This window comes from Tamandua tetradactyla, chromosome 2 (assembly GCF_023851605.1).
Source record: "Tamandua tetradactyla isolate mTamTet1 chromosome 2, mTamTet1.pri, whole genome shotgun sequence".
In the NCBI taxonomy this organism is placed as follows: Eukaryota; Metazoa; Chordata; class Mammalia; order Pilosa; family Myrmecophagidae; genus Tamandua; species Tamandua tetradactyla.
The window spans coordinates 52,764,755-52,778,818 of record NC_135328.1 but is presented as its reverse complement, the minus strand read 5'-3'; the positions used below and the strand labels follow the sequence as shown (position 1 = coordinate 52,778,818).

General features: G+C 48.4%; 1 protein-coding gene across 10 annotated transcripts in view; it reads right to left on the bottom strand.

Moving 5' to 3' along the window:
- Positions 1-726: 726 nt before the first annotated feature.
- The window catches only part of USP20 (ubiquitin specific peptidase 20), a 129,878-nt gene continuing 116,540 nt past the window's right edge, over positions 727-14,064 (bottom strand). For 7 of the 10 annotated variants that reach the window (XM_077147030.1, XM_077147034.1, XM_077147032.1 and 4 more), the window contains exons 11-24: positions 13,763-13,903; positions 13,327-13,442; positions 12,878-13,050; positions 12,048-12,142; positions 9,563-9,596; positions 9,284-9,329; positions 7,833-8,013; positions 7,621-7,747; positions 7,047-7,216; positions 6,857-6,938; positions 5,511-5,619; positions 4,714-4,816; positions 3,153-3,224; positions 2,140-2,635 (exon numbers count right to left, since the gene is read on the bottom strand). In XM_077147030.1, coding sequence (XP_077003145.1) covers positions 2,475-2,635; positions 3,153-3,224; positions 4,714-4,816; positions 5,511-5,619; positions 6,857-6,938; positions 7,047-7,216; positions 7,621-7,747; positions 7,833-8,013; positions 9,284-9,329; positions 9,563-9,596; positions 12,048-12,142; positions 12,878-13,050; positions 13,327-13,442; positions 13,763-13,903 — 1,610 coding nt within the window. In that variant the 3' untranslated portion in view covers positions 2,140-2,474. Of the gene's footprint in view, positions 1,639-2,139; positions 2,636-3,152; positions 3,225-4,713; positions 4,817-5,510; positions 5,620-6,856; positions 6,939-7,046; positions 7,217-7,620; positions 7,748-7,832; positions 8,014-9,283; positions 9,330-9,562; positions 9,597-12,047; positions 12,143-12,877; positions 13,051-13,326; positions 13,443-13,762; positions 13,904-14,064 lie in introns of those variants that run through there. The other 3 variants (XR_013169650.1, XR_013169649.1, XM_077147028.1) reach the window with 3 other exon arrangements.

Sequence of the window (14,064 nt, the reverse complement as noted above, 5' to 3'; positions counted from 1 at the left end):
ATGGGCAGATGAGTAAGAAAATAACAAAGAATAAGTAAATAATAGTGGGGGAGGATAAGGAATGTGGGATATTCTTACGGTTCTTTTTTATTTTTTTATTTTTGGAGTAATGAAAATGTTCTAAAATTGATTATGGTGATGAATGCAAAATTATATGATGACAGACTGTGAACCACTGATTGTATACTTTGGGTGATTATATGGTACGTGAATATATCTAAAAAAAAATTGCATTGAAAACCACCACCACCAACAACAAAAACACTGGCATCACTAAATGTGAAAGCGCCCCGTGGAACACCAGGCCCTGGGATGGTGTCAGAAGCCCTAACTTCAGGAAATGGTGTTCACAGGCAGGTCCCAAGCTTCGCCCAGGCCCAGAGCACCAAGTCCCAGAGTGACCAGACAGGGCCTGCAGTGGCTCCTCCGTGCAAACTGTCACCAGCGGGGAATCTTCCTGTGGGTATTGGCTTCATCCAAGGACCATATCTGGCCCACCTTTCAAGGGAGCAGAAGGGTTCAATAAAGGAAAGACACACGTGCTTGATGGTGTTTAACGTGGCTCCAGCCTCCTCTTCCCTTCATTCAGCATCCAGATGGTCTGTGGGTTCAGAAAGCCCAGTGTAAAGCCTCTTTCTGTGGCCCTCGTTTGTAATGTTAATTACCATGGCTCCAAGATGCCGGCCGGGGCGAAAGGTGATCCCCTCCCCCACAACAGTGAGCTTCAATTTTCCCTCCAGAAACAGAATTAACTGAAATGAACACAGAGACAATAGTATGGGCTGTGCAATGAATATGTATTTATTATGACATTCTGAACACAAACCAGACAATTCTGATATAAGGAGAGATTACAATCTGAATGGTGGAATCTCTACGTCACAAACAGTACATACAATATGCAGCTGCAAAAGCTCTGCAGTAGGTTCCCTGGTTGCTGCAATAGCAGCTTTCAAAGAACTGTGGCAAATATCAAGAAATCCCAACACTGCCTTGTTCTTTCTTTGATCAACAAGATGCTGTAGCTGGGAAGGAAAGGGATCCCGGTAAAACAATATAACTGAAATGAGCAACATGACGTAAGAGGCCTCTTAGAATTTCCACTGACATCTGCTTTTATAGTGAACGAAGGCCACAGTAGTTCAGGCGTTTGGTCCCAGGACCGCTTCACAGCTCTGCTTCCCCATTTGCTTTGACTCTGATGTGATAAACATCTTCCCCAGCTGTCTGATCCTGGGGCTTTAGTCCCACCAGAAACACAACTCCAAGCCTTGTTATGCTCAACAGGTCCCAGTGCCTCAGTATCCAGAGGAGACACTCCTGGAGACTTAACTTGTGAGAGATGCCCCTAACATCACATCCTTGCAATGGGGCTCTATGCAGCTTATCAATGTTGGGGGGGGGGGAGGAAAAGTGTGTTTCTTCTGCCATTAGCTCTCTGGGAAGCTGCCTTAGCAGCAAATGATAGCAAGGTGAGGTATTTCTGTCTGATCATCTGGTTCCCTGATGGTGGGTCAGCAAATATCCCATAATGATGAACCACTCGGCTGGGGGGCAAATTACAGCCAATCCAAGGGGCAGGCTCAGCAGGACAAAATGAGGGGTCGGGAGAAGGGCAGCTGCTTCCAGAAGCATCTCCTATTGACAGAAATTCAATCTATTCCTTGTATCCCAATTACGAACAAGTCCAGAATCTTAAGTCTGCAGGAAAAGCACTGAGAGAAACACGATTTCAGGGAGACTTTCTGGTTAAGCAATGCAGGGGTAAAGCAGGGGCCACTGGGAGGAGCTGGCTCTGGTGACAAGTGTGAGCTCCTGCACCGTCTGGCATTTTCAGTTACTCTGCTCACCAACTTGGACATCTACCGTGGTGACTGTTTTGGGATGGGACAACATACTTCACAGAAAATACCTGTGAAGCAGCAGCTGATCCCTGAACCTCTATCCTAAAGCCACAGCATCTGATTGAGAAGGAAGCAGCATCCAGCCCCAAGCCTCAGGCACCCATGGGCCCGGGGCTCCAGGTACAAAAGTTGGGCCCCAGTAAGAGAGAAGGCAGGTTTGGGAGACATAACAATGACAGTGGCTCATCTACGCACTTCGGGGTCAAAGACCCAAAATAACGTCACAGAGTCTTGGTCGTTTACAAGCCTGAAATTAATATATTTCCTAGTTGCAGCATTACTCACTGTGAACCAAAACAACTTTTCTGCCTCTTTACACGTCTGGGTTTCCAAAACAGTCTGCCTCTCTTCTGGAGTATAAACACACCCTCTGCAGAGAGGAGGAGAAAAGTGGGGCCTGTGAGAGCCTATACAGAGGGTTCTCCTGAGCAGCCTCATGGAAGATGTGTTCAGGGATTTGTTCTTCCAACACTCACAGGGATATAAGAGGGTTTCTGGAAAGGGAGAAGGGGACCTGAGAGTCCCCAGGAAGGACCCAGCCAGGGAGACGTACAGACTGGCCTACAAAGGTCACAAGGCTCGGGTCTCAGCTTCAATTTTTTGCTCCCCATGTAAGCTCTCTGGGTCCTGAAGCTGGGCCACACTTTGTCGGATGGCAATCTCAGGGCCACCTCCATACAGGTTGTTCAGGTAGATCCAGGTCTCCTCTGATATCTGCCCATAGTCAGCTCCTGCAGTACACAACACACCCTCAGAAGGAGGATAGGACTTGACCTCTCTCCCTAGAAGCCACCACTTTGGGCAGTGGAGGCTCCAAGAGCAAAAACCCCAGGGGTAAGGGAAGACAACAGGGGCTTTTCACATGAAGCTTCAGATAAACTCAGGATGGGAGAAACATCCATTCTACTAAGGACCATGAGGACACATCTCTGATTGCCTCCCCATTTCCCAAGTGGTAAACTTGACAGGGTAGGCAAGGCCAGTGGAGTGTGGTTGAAGTGGGGTGGGGCATGAAGTCTGGAGAAGCCTACAGAGGCCAAGCCTCTCAGTCCACCTGTTTGGACCCCTGGGTCTGTACTCAGGTAGGACAACGCTGTCCTCATGGAGACTGGGCTTTCCCTGAGTGTGACAGGCTATATGGGGGCTCCTGGAAGACCATGACTGGGCAGCCAGCTGGCAGTCAGGAGAGGCAGAGGGGGAACATGGCTCAGCCAGGGAGGACAGTGATGGAGGCCAGGCAAGACTCACCCTGCTTCAGCTGGATGTGGCCACTTCCTTTGATCTGTGTGATTCGACTATTGTCAATGGGTCCTGGGGGCTCTGGAAAAGACATGGCTCAGGTTCAGCACATCTGGGCCCCTCTAGCAGTAGGACTCCCAGTCCCAGCCTCTACCCTGGCCCACCAGCCTTCCACAGAGAACAAGGCCATTTTTAAGGTGTGACTCTTAACACCTGGGGCCCTGGAAAAGCTGGCCTATGCTCAAAGGGCCCGGGCTGCAGGACCCACATGAAGTCCTTGAACATGGGGAGGTGTTCAGGGCACCAAATCCTGACCTCCTAGAAATCTGAGAGTCAGGAGGACTCACAGTATCCTCTACCCAGTAGAGGGGATTTTGAGAACTTCTGTGCTGGTTTCCGTAGTCAGCAGGAACAGCACCAGACAAATAATGCCCTAATCTGATGGCAGCTGCCCCTCACTGGGCATCCTTTCTGTATCCCTGACACTGAGCTTAACACTGTGCAAGCATCATTTCAGTTAATCTTCAACTACCATATGAGATAAAAATTGTTTACAGTAACAGAAACTGAGGGGCAGGTTAAGTAACCTGCCCAGGTCAAAGCTAGCAGAAGGCAAAGCCAGGCTCCAAGCCAGGGCTGCGATACCAACGTCACAACCTTACCCACAGCCATGACTTGATCAACAACACTAGGGAGGTTGCTGGCTGTTCCTTGCCCCATCGTGGGTCAGCCAAGGTAACTGAATAGTGGTGAGGCCCCTCTTCTTCCCTAGTACTGCCTGGTGCCAGTGTACCGAGCAAAGGGCGAGTGTCCAGTGCATAGAAACTACTGGCTTTGCTAACCCTGTAGGCACCAGGTCCAGCCTGGTGCCTGAGAGTGGGCTCAAGGGCAATGAAGGTGGGGACACATAGAGGCCAAGGCGTGGGCTCTGCTGCTTTTTGCCAAGGACTGCTAGGGGATCCTGGAAACCTCCTTTGTGATGGAGGCTGTTTCTTCCTCTGTAAATGGAAGGGGTCAAAGGATACAGGGTCCGAAGTCCTTTCTGGGGAATCTACACCATCTTATCAACTATATTATTTAGGACAACAAAATCCACAAAGGAAAAGCTTGCAAGAGAAGAAGAGCAACCTCCTCTGGCTTTCCTGTCATCAGTAAGAATAGAGAGTAGGGGGGAAAGGGCAGAGAAAGAAAGGCTTCCTGTCATACTGCAGCCAATTGGCAAGAAGGCTCTGGGGCACAGAGGATGGCCCCAAGAACATGTAGCCTGGCTTGCAGTGGGGTTCAAGCTCAGGAGATGAGAAGAGCACCTGTGTTCTCTGTGCATCCTGGGAAGGCACCCTGGGAGGGGTAGCAACAAAGACCTCTGTGCAGGCACAGACCCTAGGATCCCACTGGGGTTCAGGGGCCACCGCAGTGGCCCTCATCCATTGGCATCTATGCACAGGACCTCACCACCATCCTCCTCCCAGAGAGGCTGCCCCACTCCCAGCAGATCACAGCACAAAGCTCCTCCTGGGGGCCAGGGGGAGGGGCGTGCCGGGCATAGGGCCAGAGACCCTGTTCTACTCACCACTGTCCTTCCCCTTGACAAAGCCCTCCCACTCCCGGAACCACTGCATGCTGATGCAGTAGATGACGCCTGGTGACTCCTCGGCTTGGAACGCCTTGTTCAGCTGGGGCCGGGGGCGGGTTGCAGAAGGGGTGAACAGAGGGTAGGGTCAGTCTTAACAAGGGCAGTTGCAGCTTTTTCTTTATATTCAGCATGAGTTTTCCAACTATCCCCCTCCCCTCAATTCTTCAGAAATACTAGATACTCAAGGTAGAAAATTTAGAACACACAGACAAGTTAAAAAAAAAAAAAGTCTCCCACAATTCCACCAGTTGGAGATGACTGCTGGGAGCATTTTGGTGAATCTCTTTTTTAATACCTTCTTTTAAACTCAACTTGAATCACATAGTACATGTTTTCCCCCACTTAACAGAATATGTGTATTTGCTCACATCAGCTATTCTCCTGTCATTTTTTAATGGCCATAAAGCACAGTGACCCTTAATGCTTTTACCCCATCCTTTCTACTACTAAACAAGAGGCCATTTCCAGTCTCTCCAGTGTAACAAACAGCACTGGAGGGAGGGAACGTGCTTGGGGAGCCTCAGGCCTTCCACACATCTGTTTCTACTGAAGAAGACCCTTTTCTAAATGGGATCGTTCTGTGAGTCCTGTTTTACAATATTCTTTTTTTACTTAATGCTCTATCTTCCAAACGGCTGCCCGGCTACACACAGTTTTCTCATTCCCGAGACCCAGTGTGTCCCCCGCAGAGGCTGGAGGGGCAGGCTGGTCTCACCACTCCCACCTTCATGCACCTTAACGAAGGTTTCGATCTCAATCTTCCTGCGCTTGGCCAGAGCCTCAATCTCCACCTGGCAGATGGAGCACACATACAGGTGGTTCACAGCAGGGCCGCCCCCGAACCTACACCCCGGATGGAGGGAGAGAGAAACACAAACCCTGAGGGAAGGGCCCAGGGTAGGGAGTGATAGAAGTTGAAAAGCAACCCTCCATGCGGGCAGTTTCTGCTACTCCTCCTTGGGTCTCAGATGATGGTGAATCCCCCAGTAGGATTTCCCTGATGTTGCCTCTGCCCTATCAGGCTCGCCTCAGAGCCTGGTCACATGACTTGTTCTCTCGTCTGTATTCTGAGTGCCACAAGAGCTGGCATGGGTGCCTGCTCACCGGGCATGCTCAGAGTACCCAGCAGAGCGCCTACCACAGAGCAGGCATATCACAGATCTCTGCTCCACAAGCAAAGACCAGGATTAGCACTCTCATTTCTACTCCTGGCCTCTGAGTTTTGGTGGCTGAGATCTCCCATGGCCAGGCCCTGAGGACAATGTCAAAGGGAGGGTGCAAGTAGGAGAGTATGTATCCCCAGTCTGGGATGTCTCCACAGGACTCAGGAATGTCTCTCCTGACCCACCCACAGGCAACTGAGCAGGGAGAACATTTGCTCCTGACCTGCAACTAAATGCAGCAAATCTATTACAATAAGAGACACCAGAGCAAGAAGAACTTCTTTGCCTCTATTTCCCAACTTGTATGGCCACACCCTCAGCTGTGGCAGATCCTACCAGCTGCAAAATGACTGTCATGGACAGGTCTGTGACCCAGTCTGGGCTGCTGAGGGCCAGGGATAGACTAGTCTGCAACAGGAGAGCCACGTACTCTAGGTCTGGATGAACTTGAACCTGGAAGCCCAGAGGCCAAAGTGCCTGCCACCACCCCACCAGCCGGAAACCAAAGCCAACACAAGCAGGGCAAGGGATAGAAAAGAGAGGTCAGTCTGGATGGGGCACCATGCTACCTTACAGGCAGCACTACTTAGGACCTTCAGTGAGGTGAGCCTATACGGTCACATCTGCTTAAACCAGTTCTCTGCCCCTTGTGACTGGAAGAGTACCACTGAATTCACACAAATGATGAGTGTCTTCTTCAATGCAGACACAACTGTATGTGTTCCCAGAAAACTCCAAGAATAGAGTCCCCTGAAAGCTGGGATTCTTCTGTCCTGTTCTATTGCCTGAGTGAAGGACAGCTTGGGGGTTCATGGGTGTTACTCCTTCCCCTGGTCTCTTTTCCTACCCAGCTGAGTCCCAGACCAGTGTAAAGGCATGGTGGCCTCCCTAAAAGAGGCTGACTCTGGGCACCTTACCTGTTGTAGAGATGCTCCCAGACATTCTGGGGCAGGATCACCACCAGGTCATCAATGTAATGGTATTTGTTGGGTGGGATGCCTGTGGAGGAAGGTACAGGAAGGGAGAGCAGTCACTCAGACAGCCCACTCTGGACTCCTATCCCAGAAAAGACGCCCCAGTTAAGCCTGCTAGTGAGAGTGCCCTCACCTCCATGGGAGCAGAGAAAGGTATGGTTGCTGATGGGCCCTGGCTCAGCAAAAGTGTTGAACTTGTTGAGCCATTCACGGGATACGTAGAAGCGCAGCAGGCTGGGCTCCCGCATGGCGGCCAGTGATACCACCTGCTGCCGCTCCCGTAGCGCCTCCTCACTGCTCTTCCTGTGGCACGGTGGGGGAGGGGAGGATTAGGACAGCAGCTATGTCCAGGGTCCACTCAGCATTGCCCATCCACTTCCCAAACCCCTCAGCAATTGTCTACATCTCAGCAGCTGCCCCTGCCCTGGGTCTGGCCACCATCATCTTATACCCCACTACCCTGAGTTTGGTTAGAGGAGCCATACATCTTTCCCACTTTTCTCACAGCAACCTGAGGGTTCTTTCTTAAATTCAAATCCTTACTTTCCCCGAACTTAAAGCCCTTCCAGCCTCACCCCTCAGAGTAAAGACCTGCAGAGCAGTGGCAGGACACCCAGAGCCCTTGGGGCACCAGGTGTGGAACCCAATCACCACTTCTTCAGCAGAACCCAGGCTACCATGAGCAAATTTCACTCCACGCCCCACACCTGTAGAAAAGGACATAAGCCTCGGCATTCTGCACCACCGTCTCATGGACCTCGGTGACATACTGGTCATCGAACTCATACCACTGTCCATTAATCACATTTTGGCAGTAGGCAATGTAGTGCCCACCTGTGGTGGGAGAGACAGGCAGATTACAGAGACCCTAGGAGATAAGGGGAAGCGGCATCAGAAGCAGAGGGTTGGCCAGACTCACTGCTTGCTGTGCCATGGTGGCAGATGACTGAGAGGAGGTCGTAGGTGGTGATCTGGGACATGCAATCCTTGGCAAGGAAGGGGCGCAGGTCAAGCCCCTCCAGGGGGAAGGAGACGTGGTTGTTGATTTTGAACGAGTACATCAACTCATGCCGAAAGCGTTTCAGGTGAATACACAAGATCTGAGGGGAGGGGAGGGGTAAGGTGCTGGTCATTTCAGAGTTGGTTAAAGCCTTAGAACGCTCAGCAATCTTATGTGGCCTCACAGGAGGGCTCTGAGACCTGACAGCTCCAGGACACCCACTACCCGCCTTGGGACCCATGCATTTAACCACTCAGGGTCTTGTTGTCTAAGCAGAAAATGGTAAGAAATCTTACAGCTAAATGCACAGGCCATCTAGAGAGACTGAGCTCATGGACTCCATCTGAACAAATAAAAGAATTTCTATATAGATGCTGAACTAGGCCCACTTCAAATCATATGGATAAAGGCAGACAGCCAAACCTAACTGTTGGGCTGTGCTACCCTTACATAGGATCAACTGCCGAGATAGACTATTGCTAAAATGGCTGGGCTAGGCTGCATAGGAAACTGATCACTTCTCTGTCACGGGCCCATCAAGCTAATCATCAAAACAACTTTGACAACGAGTTCTGCTGGTACCAATTTTTAGAAAGCTTCTCCACAAAGGTTTTCCAGACCTGCTTAGCACAATCCTGAGCACTGAGCCCCCATATTAGGCTACTCTCATCTTTGCTCCAGCCTCACGGAGCCTTGCTTTGGGCCAGCTCATGCCTGTCTTGTTTTTTTCTCTCATGCTGTTCCTTCCCCACTCTCCTTCCACCAGGTTTCCAGAGGCTGACGCCACTACAGCCTTAGAAAAGCTATTCCTGATAGCCCCAGCTAGGCCAGGTCATCTATCCCCTCACCCTACTCCACTAGTGGCAGGGACCTTATCTGTCTTACTTGTTATGGAGCCTCTGCACACCCCCCCAACCCTGCCCAGTGGAGGGCCCTCACAAAACACGCTGAATGACAACCATGCTGAGGCCACCAAGAGAAAGGGCACCAAGTTACAAACTGAAAAATGTGTCCTCTCTAAAATGTCAAAATTGGTGGAACTGGGCATTTGAGGGGATGGGGATATAATAGAGTTCTCTGTACAGGGTTTGTATTATTTTTGCAACTGTTCTCTTAGTTTGAAATTATTTCAAAATAAAAAGCTTCAAGAAATAAAAAAACAGTGCCCTGTCCAAACAACTAAACCTTCGTCTCTCAGCCACATCAACAGAATCACCACAGGTCTCTTTAGCTCAGAAACTAGGGGCTCCCAAATGATGAAGGGGATGGACCTTCACAGAGGACTGCAGGGTGCTCCACACAATATGGCATATGGGTCTGGAGAAGAAGCATCCAGAGGCAGAGAAGACAGGATAGGCTACTCAACTTACCTCAGGCAACTGGAGGACTTTACAGTACTTCACCCCATTCCGCAGCCTGGGGAGGGAAGAGCGAGGGAAGGGGAGAGCATGTGCTGTGGCCTCAGTATAGGGGGAGCAAAGGGGCCAGATGAGCATCCCAACCACCACACACCCGAGTCACTTCTGTCAGGTCAGGATTGAGCTCCCCAAGTGAGGCTGAGATGGGGGAAGCCCAGGAGGAAATATACAGCACACAGACAGCACAGAGATTGGAAGATTAGGGAAGAGACCCAGGACACATACACTTACTTTTTACACCGTTCACAGCTATACATATTGTCACCTAGGACAGAAAATATAAGGTACAGAGGTTAGCAGAAAAGAGAAATAGAGTTCAGGAGCTTAGATTTTTAAAAGTAAGCATAACGATTTATGTCTAAGAAATACCAGAGAGGTACCAAACAGAGGGGAGGCCCTGACTAAACCATAAAGGCAGAATCCATCAAAAGGAAAAATGGATATATTTGACGCTAAAAACACTTAAATTCCAGAATAAGCATCACCATAAGCAAAACTGAAAGGCAAAATGGGGGAGAAATGTAACATTAGAGAAAGAAAATGTATTAAAATCTTTAATATATAAAGAGCTTTCCCAAGGTTAATGAGATGCCCAATACCCAGCAGAAAAACAGTAAAAAGAGTGGAAAATTTTCAAAATAATAAATTCAAGAGCCAATACACATACGGAAAATTATTCAACCTCATCAATAATCCAAGAAATGCAAAATTAATGATAGTTTTGCTCATCAAATTGGCAAAAATTAAAAACAGGTTAATACTCTGAGAGGATATTAAAAAAAATAATGGCTGAAAACATTCCAAATTCAACAAAAGGCCTGAATATACACATCTAAGGTGCTTAATTTGGATTTACCCAAACAGGATAAAACCAAATAGAAGTGAGCTGTGAAATATTATGATCAAATTATCAAATGCCAGATAAAGAGAATTCTGTAAGCCTCAAGAAAGAAGCAACGTGTTCACATACAAAAAAGCTTCAATAAGAGTAAATGCTGGTTTCTTATTGGAAACCATGGAAGCAATATGGCAATGGGATGACACACTTAAGTGCTGAAAGCAAAAAAACTGCCAGCCAAGAATTCTTTATCTGGCAAAACTGTCTTTCAGAAATGAGGGTGAAGGCGGTGTGATGGTGGTTCAGTGGCAGAGTTCTCGCCTGCCATGCCAGAGACCTGGGTTCAATTCCTGATGCCTGCCCACGCAAAAAAAAAGAAAAAAAGAAAAGAAAAGGAGGGGGGGGAGGGGAGACTAAGACATTCCCAGATAAACAAAAGCTGAGGGACCTATAAGAGAACTAAAGACAGTTCTGAAGGTCGAAAGGAAAAGGAAAGGACTACAGAAAACAGAGCAAATCCATAAGAAGAAATAAAGAACTCCAGTAAGGGTAAAATATGGGTAAATAAAAATGCCAATACTCCTGTAGTTTTGGTTTGTAACTCTATTTTTTACTTTCCATGGGATCTTAAAGGCAGATACATAAAATGTAGTGATAAATAAATGGCTTGGGGATCATAATGTATAAACATGTAATTTCTGACAAGAATTTCATAAAGGTCAGGGGAAGGAGGGGTATAGGAACTAATTTACGTATCTATTGCAGTTAAGTTGGTATCAAAGCAAACAAGAATATTATAGATTTAGGATGCTAAATTTAAGCTCCGTAGTAAATATGAAGAAAATACTAGAGAATATACAAGCTCATAGAGACAGAAATTAGAGTACAAGTTGCCAGGGGCAGAGGTTAGGGAGAACAGGGAATTAATATACAATTGGTATAGGATTTCTGTTTGGGGAGGTGAGAAAGCTTTAGTAATGGAAGGTGGTGAGGTTATCGCAACACAGTGTATGTGTTAATCCTATTGAGTGGTATGCTTGGAAGTGGTTGAGAAGGGAAACATTAAGCTGTATATATGTTCTTGCTTTTAAAAAAAAAAAATAAAAGCAACTAAAGAGACAATGACAATTATATGAACTGCATGATGCTCAATCTGATAAGGGAGAAGAGAAGGCTTAAAGGGACATTATTGGGACATATGAAAAAACTGGAACATAGAATGCAAGCTTTATATCAAATTTAAGTTTCTTGAACTTAACTGCAATTAAGGTGGTTATATAAGAGAATATCCTCTTATAGGAAATGTACATGGCATGGTACAAAAATGTGATGTATACAAACTACACTCCAGTGTTCAGAAAATGGATTGATGCATAGATAGACAAACAGACAAGTAGACAGATAGGTGGATAGACAGGAGGATTGATATACTGATGAATGATATGACAAATGTGGCAAAATGTTAAAACTGGTAGATCTAGGTACCTGGGGTATAGTAATGCTGGAGTTCTCCGTATGGAGTTTGTATTATTTTTAAAACTGTCCTGTAAGTTTGAAAGTGTTTCAAAATTTAAAAAAAAAGTATTTCAAAATTTAAAAAAATTTAATTTAAAAAAAAAAAGGTTACCATCAAGAGTTCTAAGGCAATGGGGCTGGGTAGAACACACAGCCTGAGACCCAGGCTTGGCTGGTGACAGGGGTCAAATACTAACTTACTCAATTTTTGAAGCAAAATCTGACAGTGTATACTATAAACTTTAAACCCCACATTTACCTGAGGAGTGGATAGTGCATGCTTGCACAAGAATCCAAACAAGGCCCCCAAAAGCCTTCAGGGGCTTCCATCAATCCCCAGCCCAGCCAGCCCAGTTCTCTTACCCTTAAGCTCATCAGCAGCAAAAAAGGCAGCTAGGCAGTCTTCCAAGGTGACAACAGGCCCCCAAAACCAGCTAGGGGTACAGGATACCACGAACCTACAGAAACAGAAAGAGGGTGGGGGGTGCTGCCAGGACCTGAACAAAAATAAGACGTGGAGGAACTTTGGGCTGACGTTTCTCCAGGCCTGAGGTCTAGAAGGACCTTGAAGACCCTGAGAGGCAGCTTGGCATGATGGGTGAAAGGGGTACAGGCAACAAATCTTGGCACTACTGTCTAGAGCAAATGATTTCACTTCTCCCTGAGCCTCACTTTCCTCCTCCGTATAGGAGTAAAGATCATGATGCTCCAGCCTGTGGGTAGCTGTACAGGGTTCCAACATCGTGCAGGTAAAGCACGCCCCACTGTACACAGTGAGGGCCAGGAGAGCTGCCCACTGCTCTTCCCTGCAAGGTAAGTGCCTGTGCACTCCAGCTACTGCCCTACTTTCTACCTGCCTCTTGTCACTTTCCTTACTGTTAAACTGCCCTTCAATTCCACAGGTATATCCTTTGTTTTTCAGACACAGGACCATCCAACCTAGGGCATGAGAATGCCGGCTAGGAACAACCTCCGACCCCTCCCCCCACATAGCTATCTCCTGCTCATTCTTCAGCCTCAAGGAAACTTTCCCTGATCTCAGCCCAGGGAAGAGCTCCCTTCCACTCTCCCCTACTCCTCATAAACACTTTACTTTGGTGCTTAAGGCCTATTTCCTGATAAGACTGTGAGTCCCAGGAAAGCCACGCCAGAGTCCATCTTTTTTCCCTATTTGGGCAGGAAAGTGGGTGTACCGTCGAATATATTCAACAATGAAGGCAAGCCAGCCTTGGGTGGCATAGCTGTCTCCACAGGTGCCTGGCTTGGCTGGCACATTCTGATAGAAGGCTGAGTGGAGCTTGGCCAGGTCCTCCTTGCCAGGAATGGGCAGCGACAGGTCCTGGAATGTCTCCACTGTGGTGGATACCTGTGTGGTTGAAAGGTCAGCCTGGGGGTCTCCACCTTCCAGGGTGTCCTAGACCAAGACCATCCGGCATCTGCACCACAAACCCAGCTACCAGCTGCTAGGTGTGGGGGAGATGGTCTGTTCTCCAAGCTCTAGACATGGGAAGCCCTGGATTCTATCCTTGGAGAAAGACAAGAAGCACTGGATGGAGAACCTATCCTACCATCCCCAACTGGAAGAAGTATTGCTGAGACTCCTGGCAGCCCACATGTCCTTCCCCATTCCAGAGGCACTCACCCGATCGCAAGTGAGACATTGCATGCGGCTGAGAATGGAGCCATCAAAGATGTCTGAGATGACGCTGCGGTAGCGCTGTTCCTTCCGCCTCCGGCTGCCTGCAGTCAGTACCTGAGCTAGGGATACAGCATGGGCTAGGCCCAACCTCCACCTGTTTGCCTGGGGCAAGAGATGGGCACTGGGGCTTTCTTTGCCAGGACATGAGGTCAAACTTCTTAAGTTATGTGACTGGGTTTATAATTCACTCAGGTCTGTAAACTGGGGCTACCCCATTCATGTCCTAGTGGTATTATGAGATTCAGAGAGATACTGTGTGAAAAGTAAGTATCCCTGCCCTTGGTGATAAGTACTCAAAACAGCAGCCATTGGCATTATTTCCATTCCCAGTCCTGGGCTCTACTATGCTGATCTACCCCTCCACCCTGTTTCTCCAAACCTTTCTTGAGCGCATATGATGGCCCCATCCTCACAGGGCTTGCACGAGGAGGGCTGCTGGACAGCTTGGGGTGGCCCTCATGATGATGGACTGGGCTGCAGGGGCGAGAGGAGCTGCGTACATGGGCATCATTGTCTGGCTCTGGGGGACAGAGAGGGCACTGTGCTGGGGGCCACGGTAGCCAAACCATCCAGCCAGCCAGTAGTTCCACACCCAGGTCCAGGGCCCAATCAGGAAAAGGACCTGCCAGTACCTCCTGGGCAAACTGCACTGCTGATGCAGTTTCTGATTCCTCCCAGCAG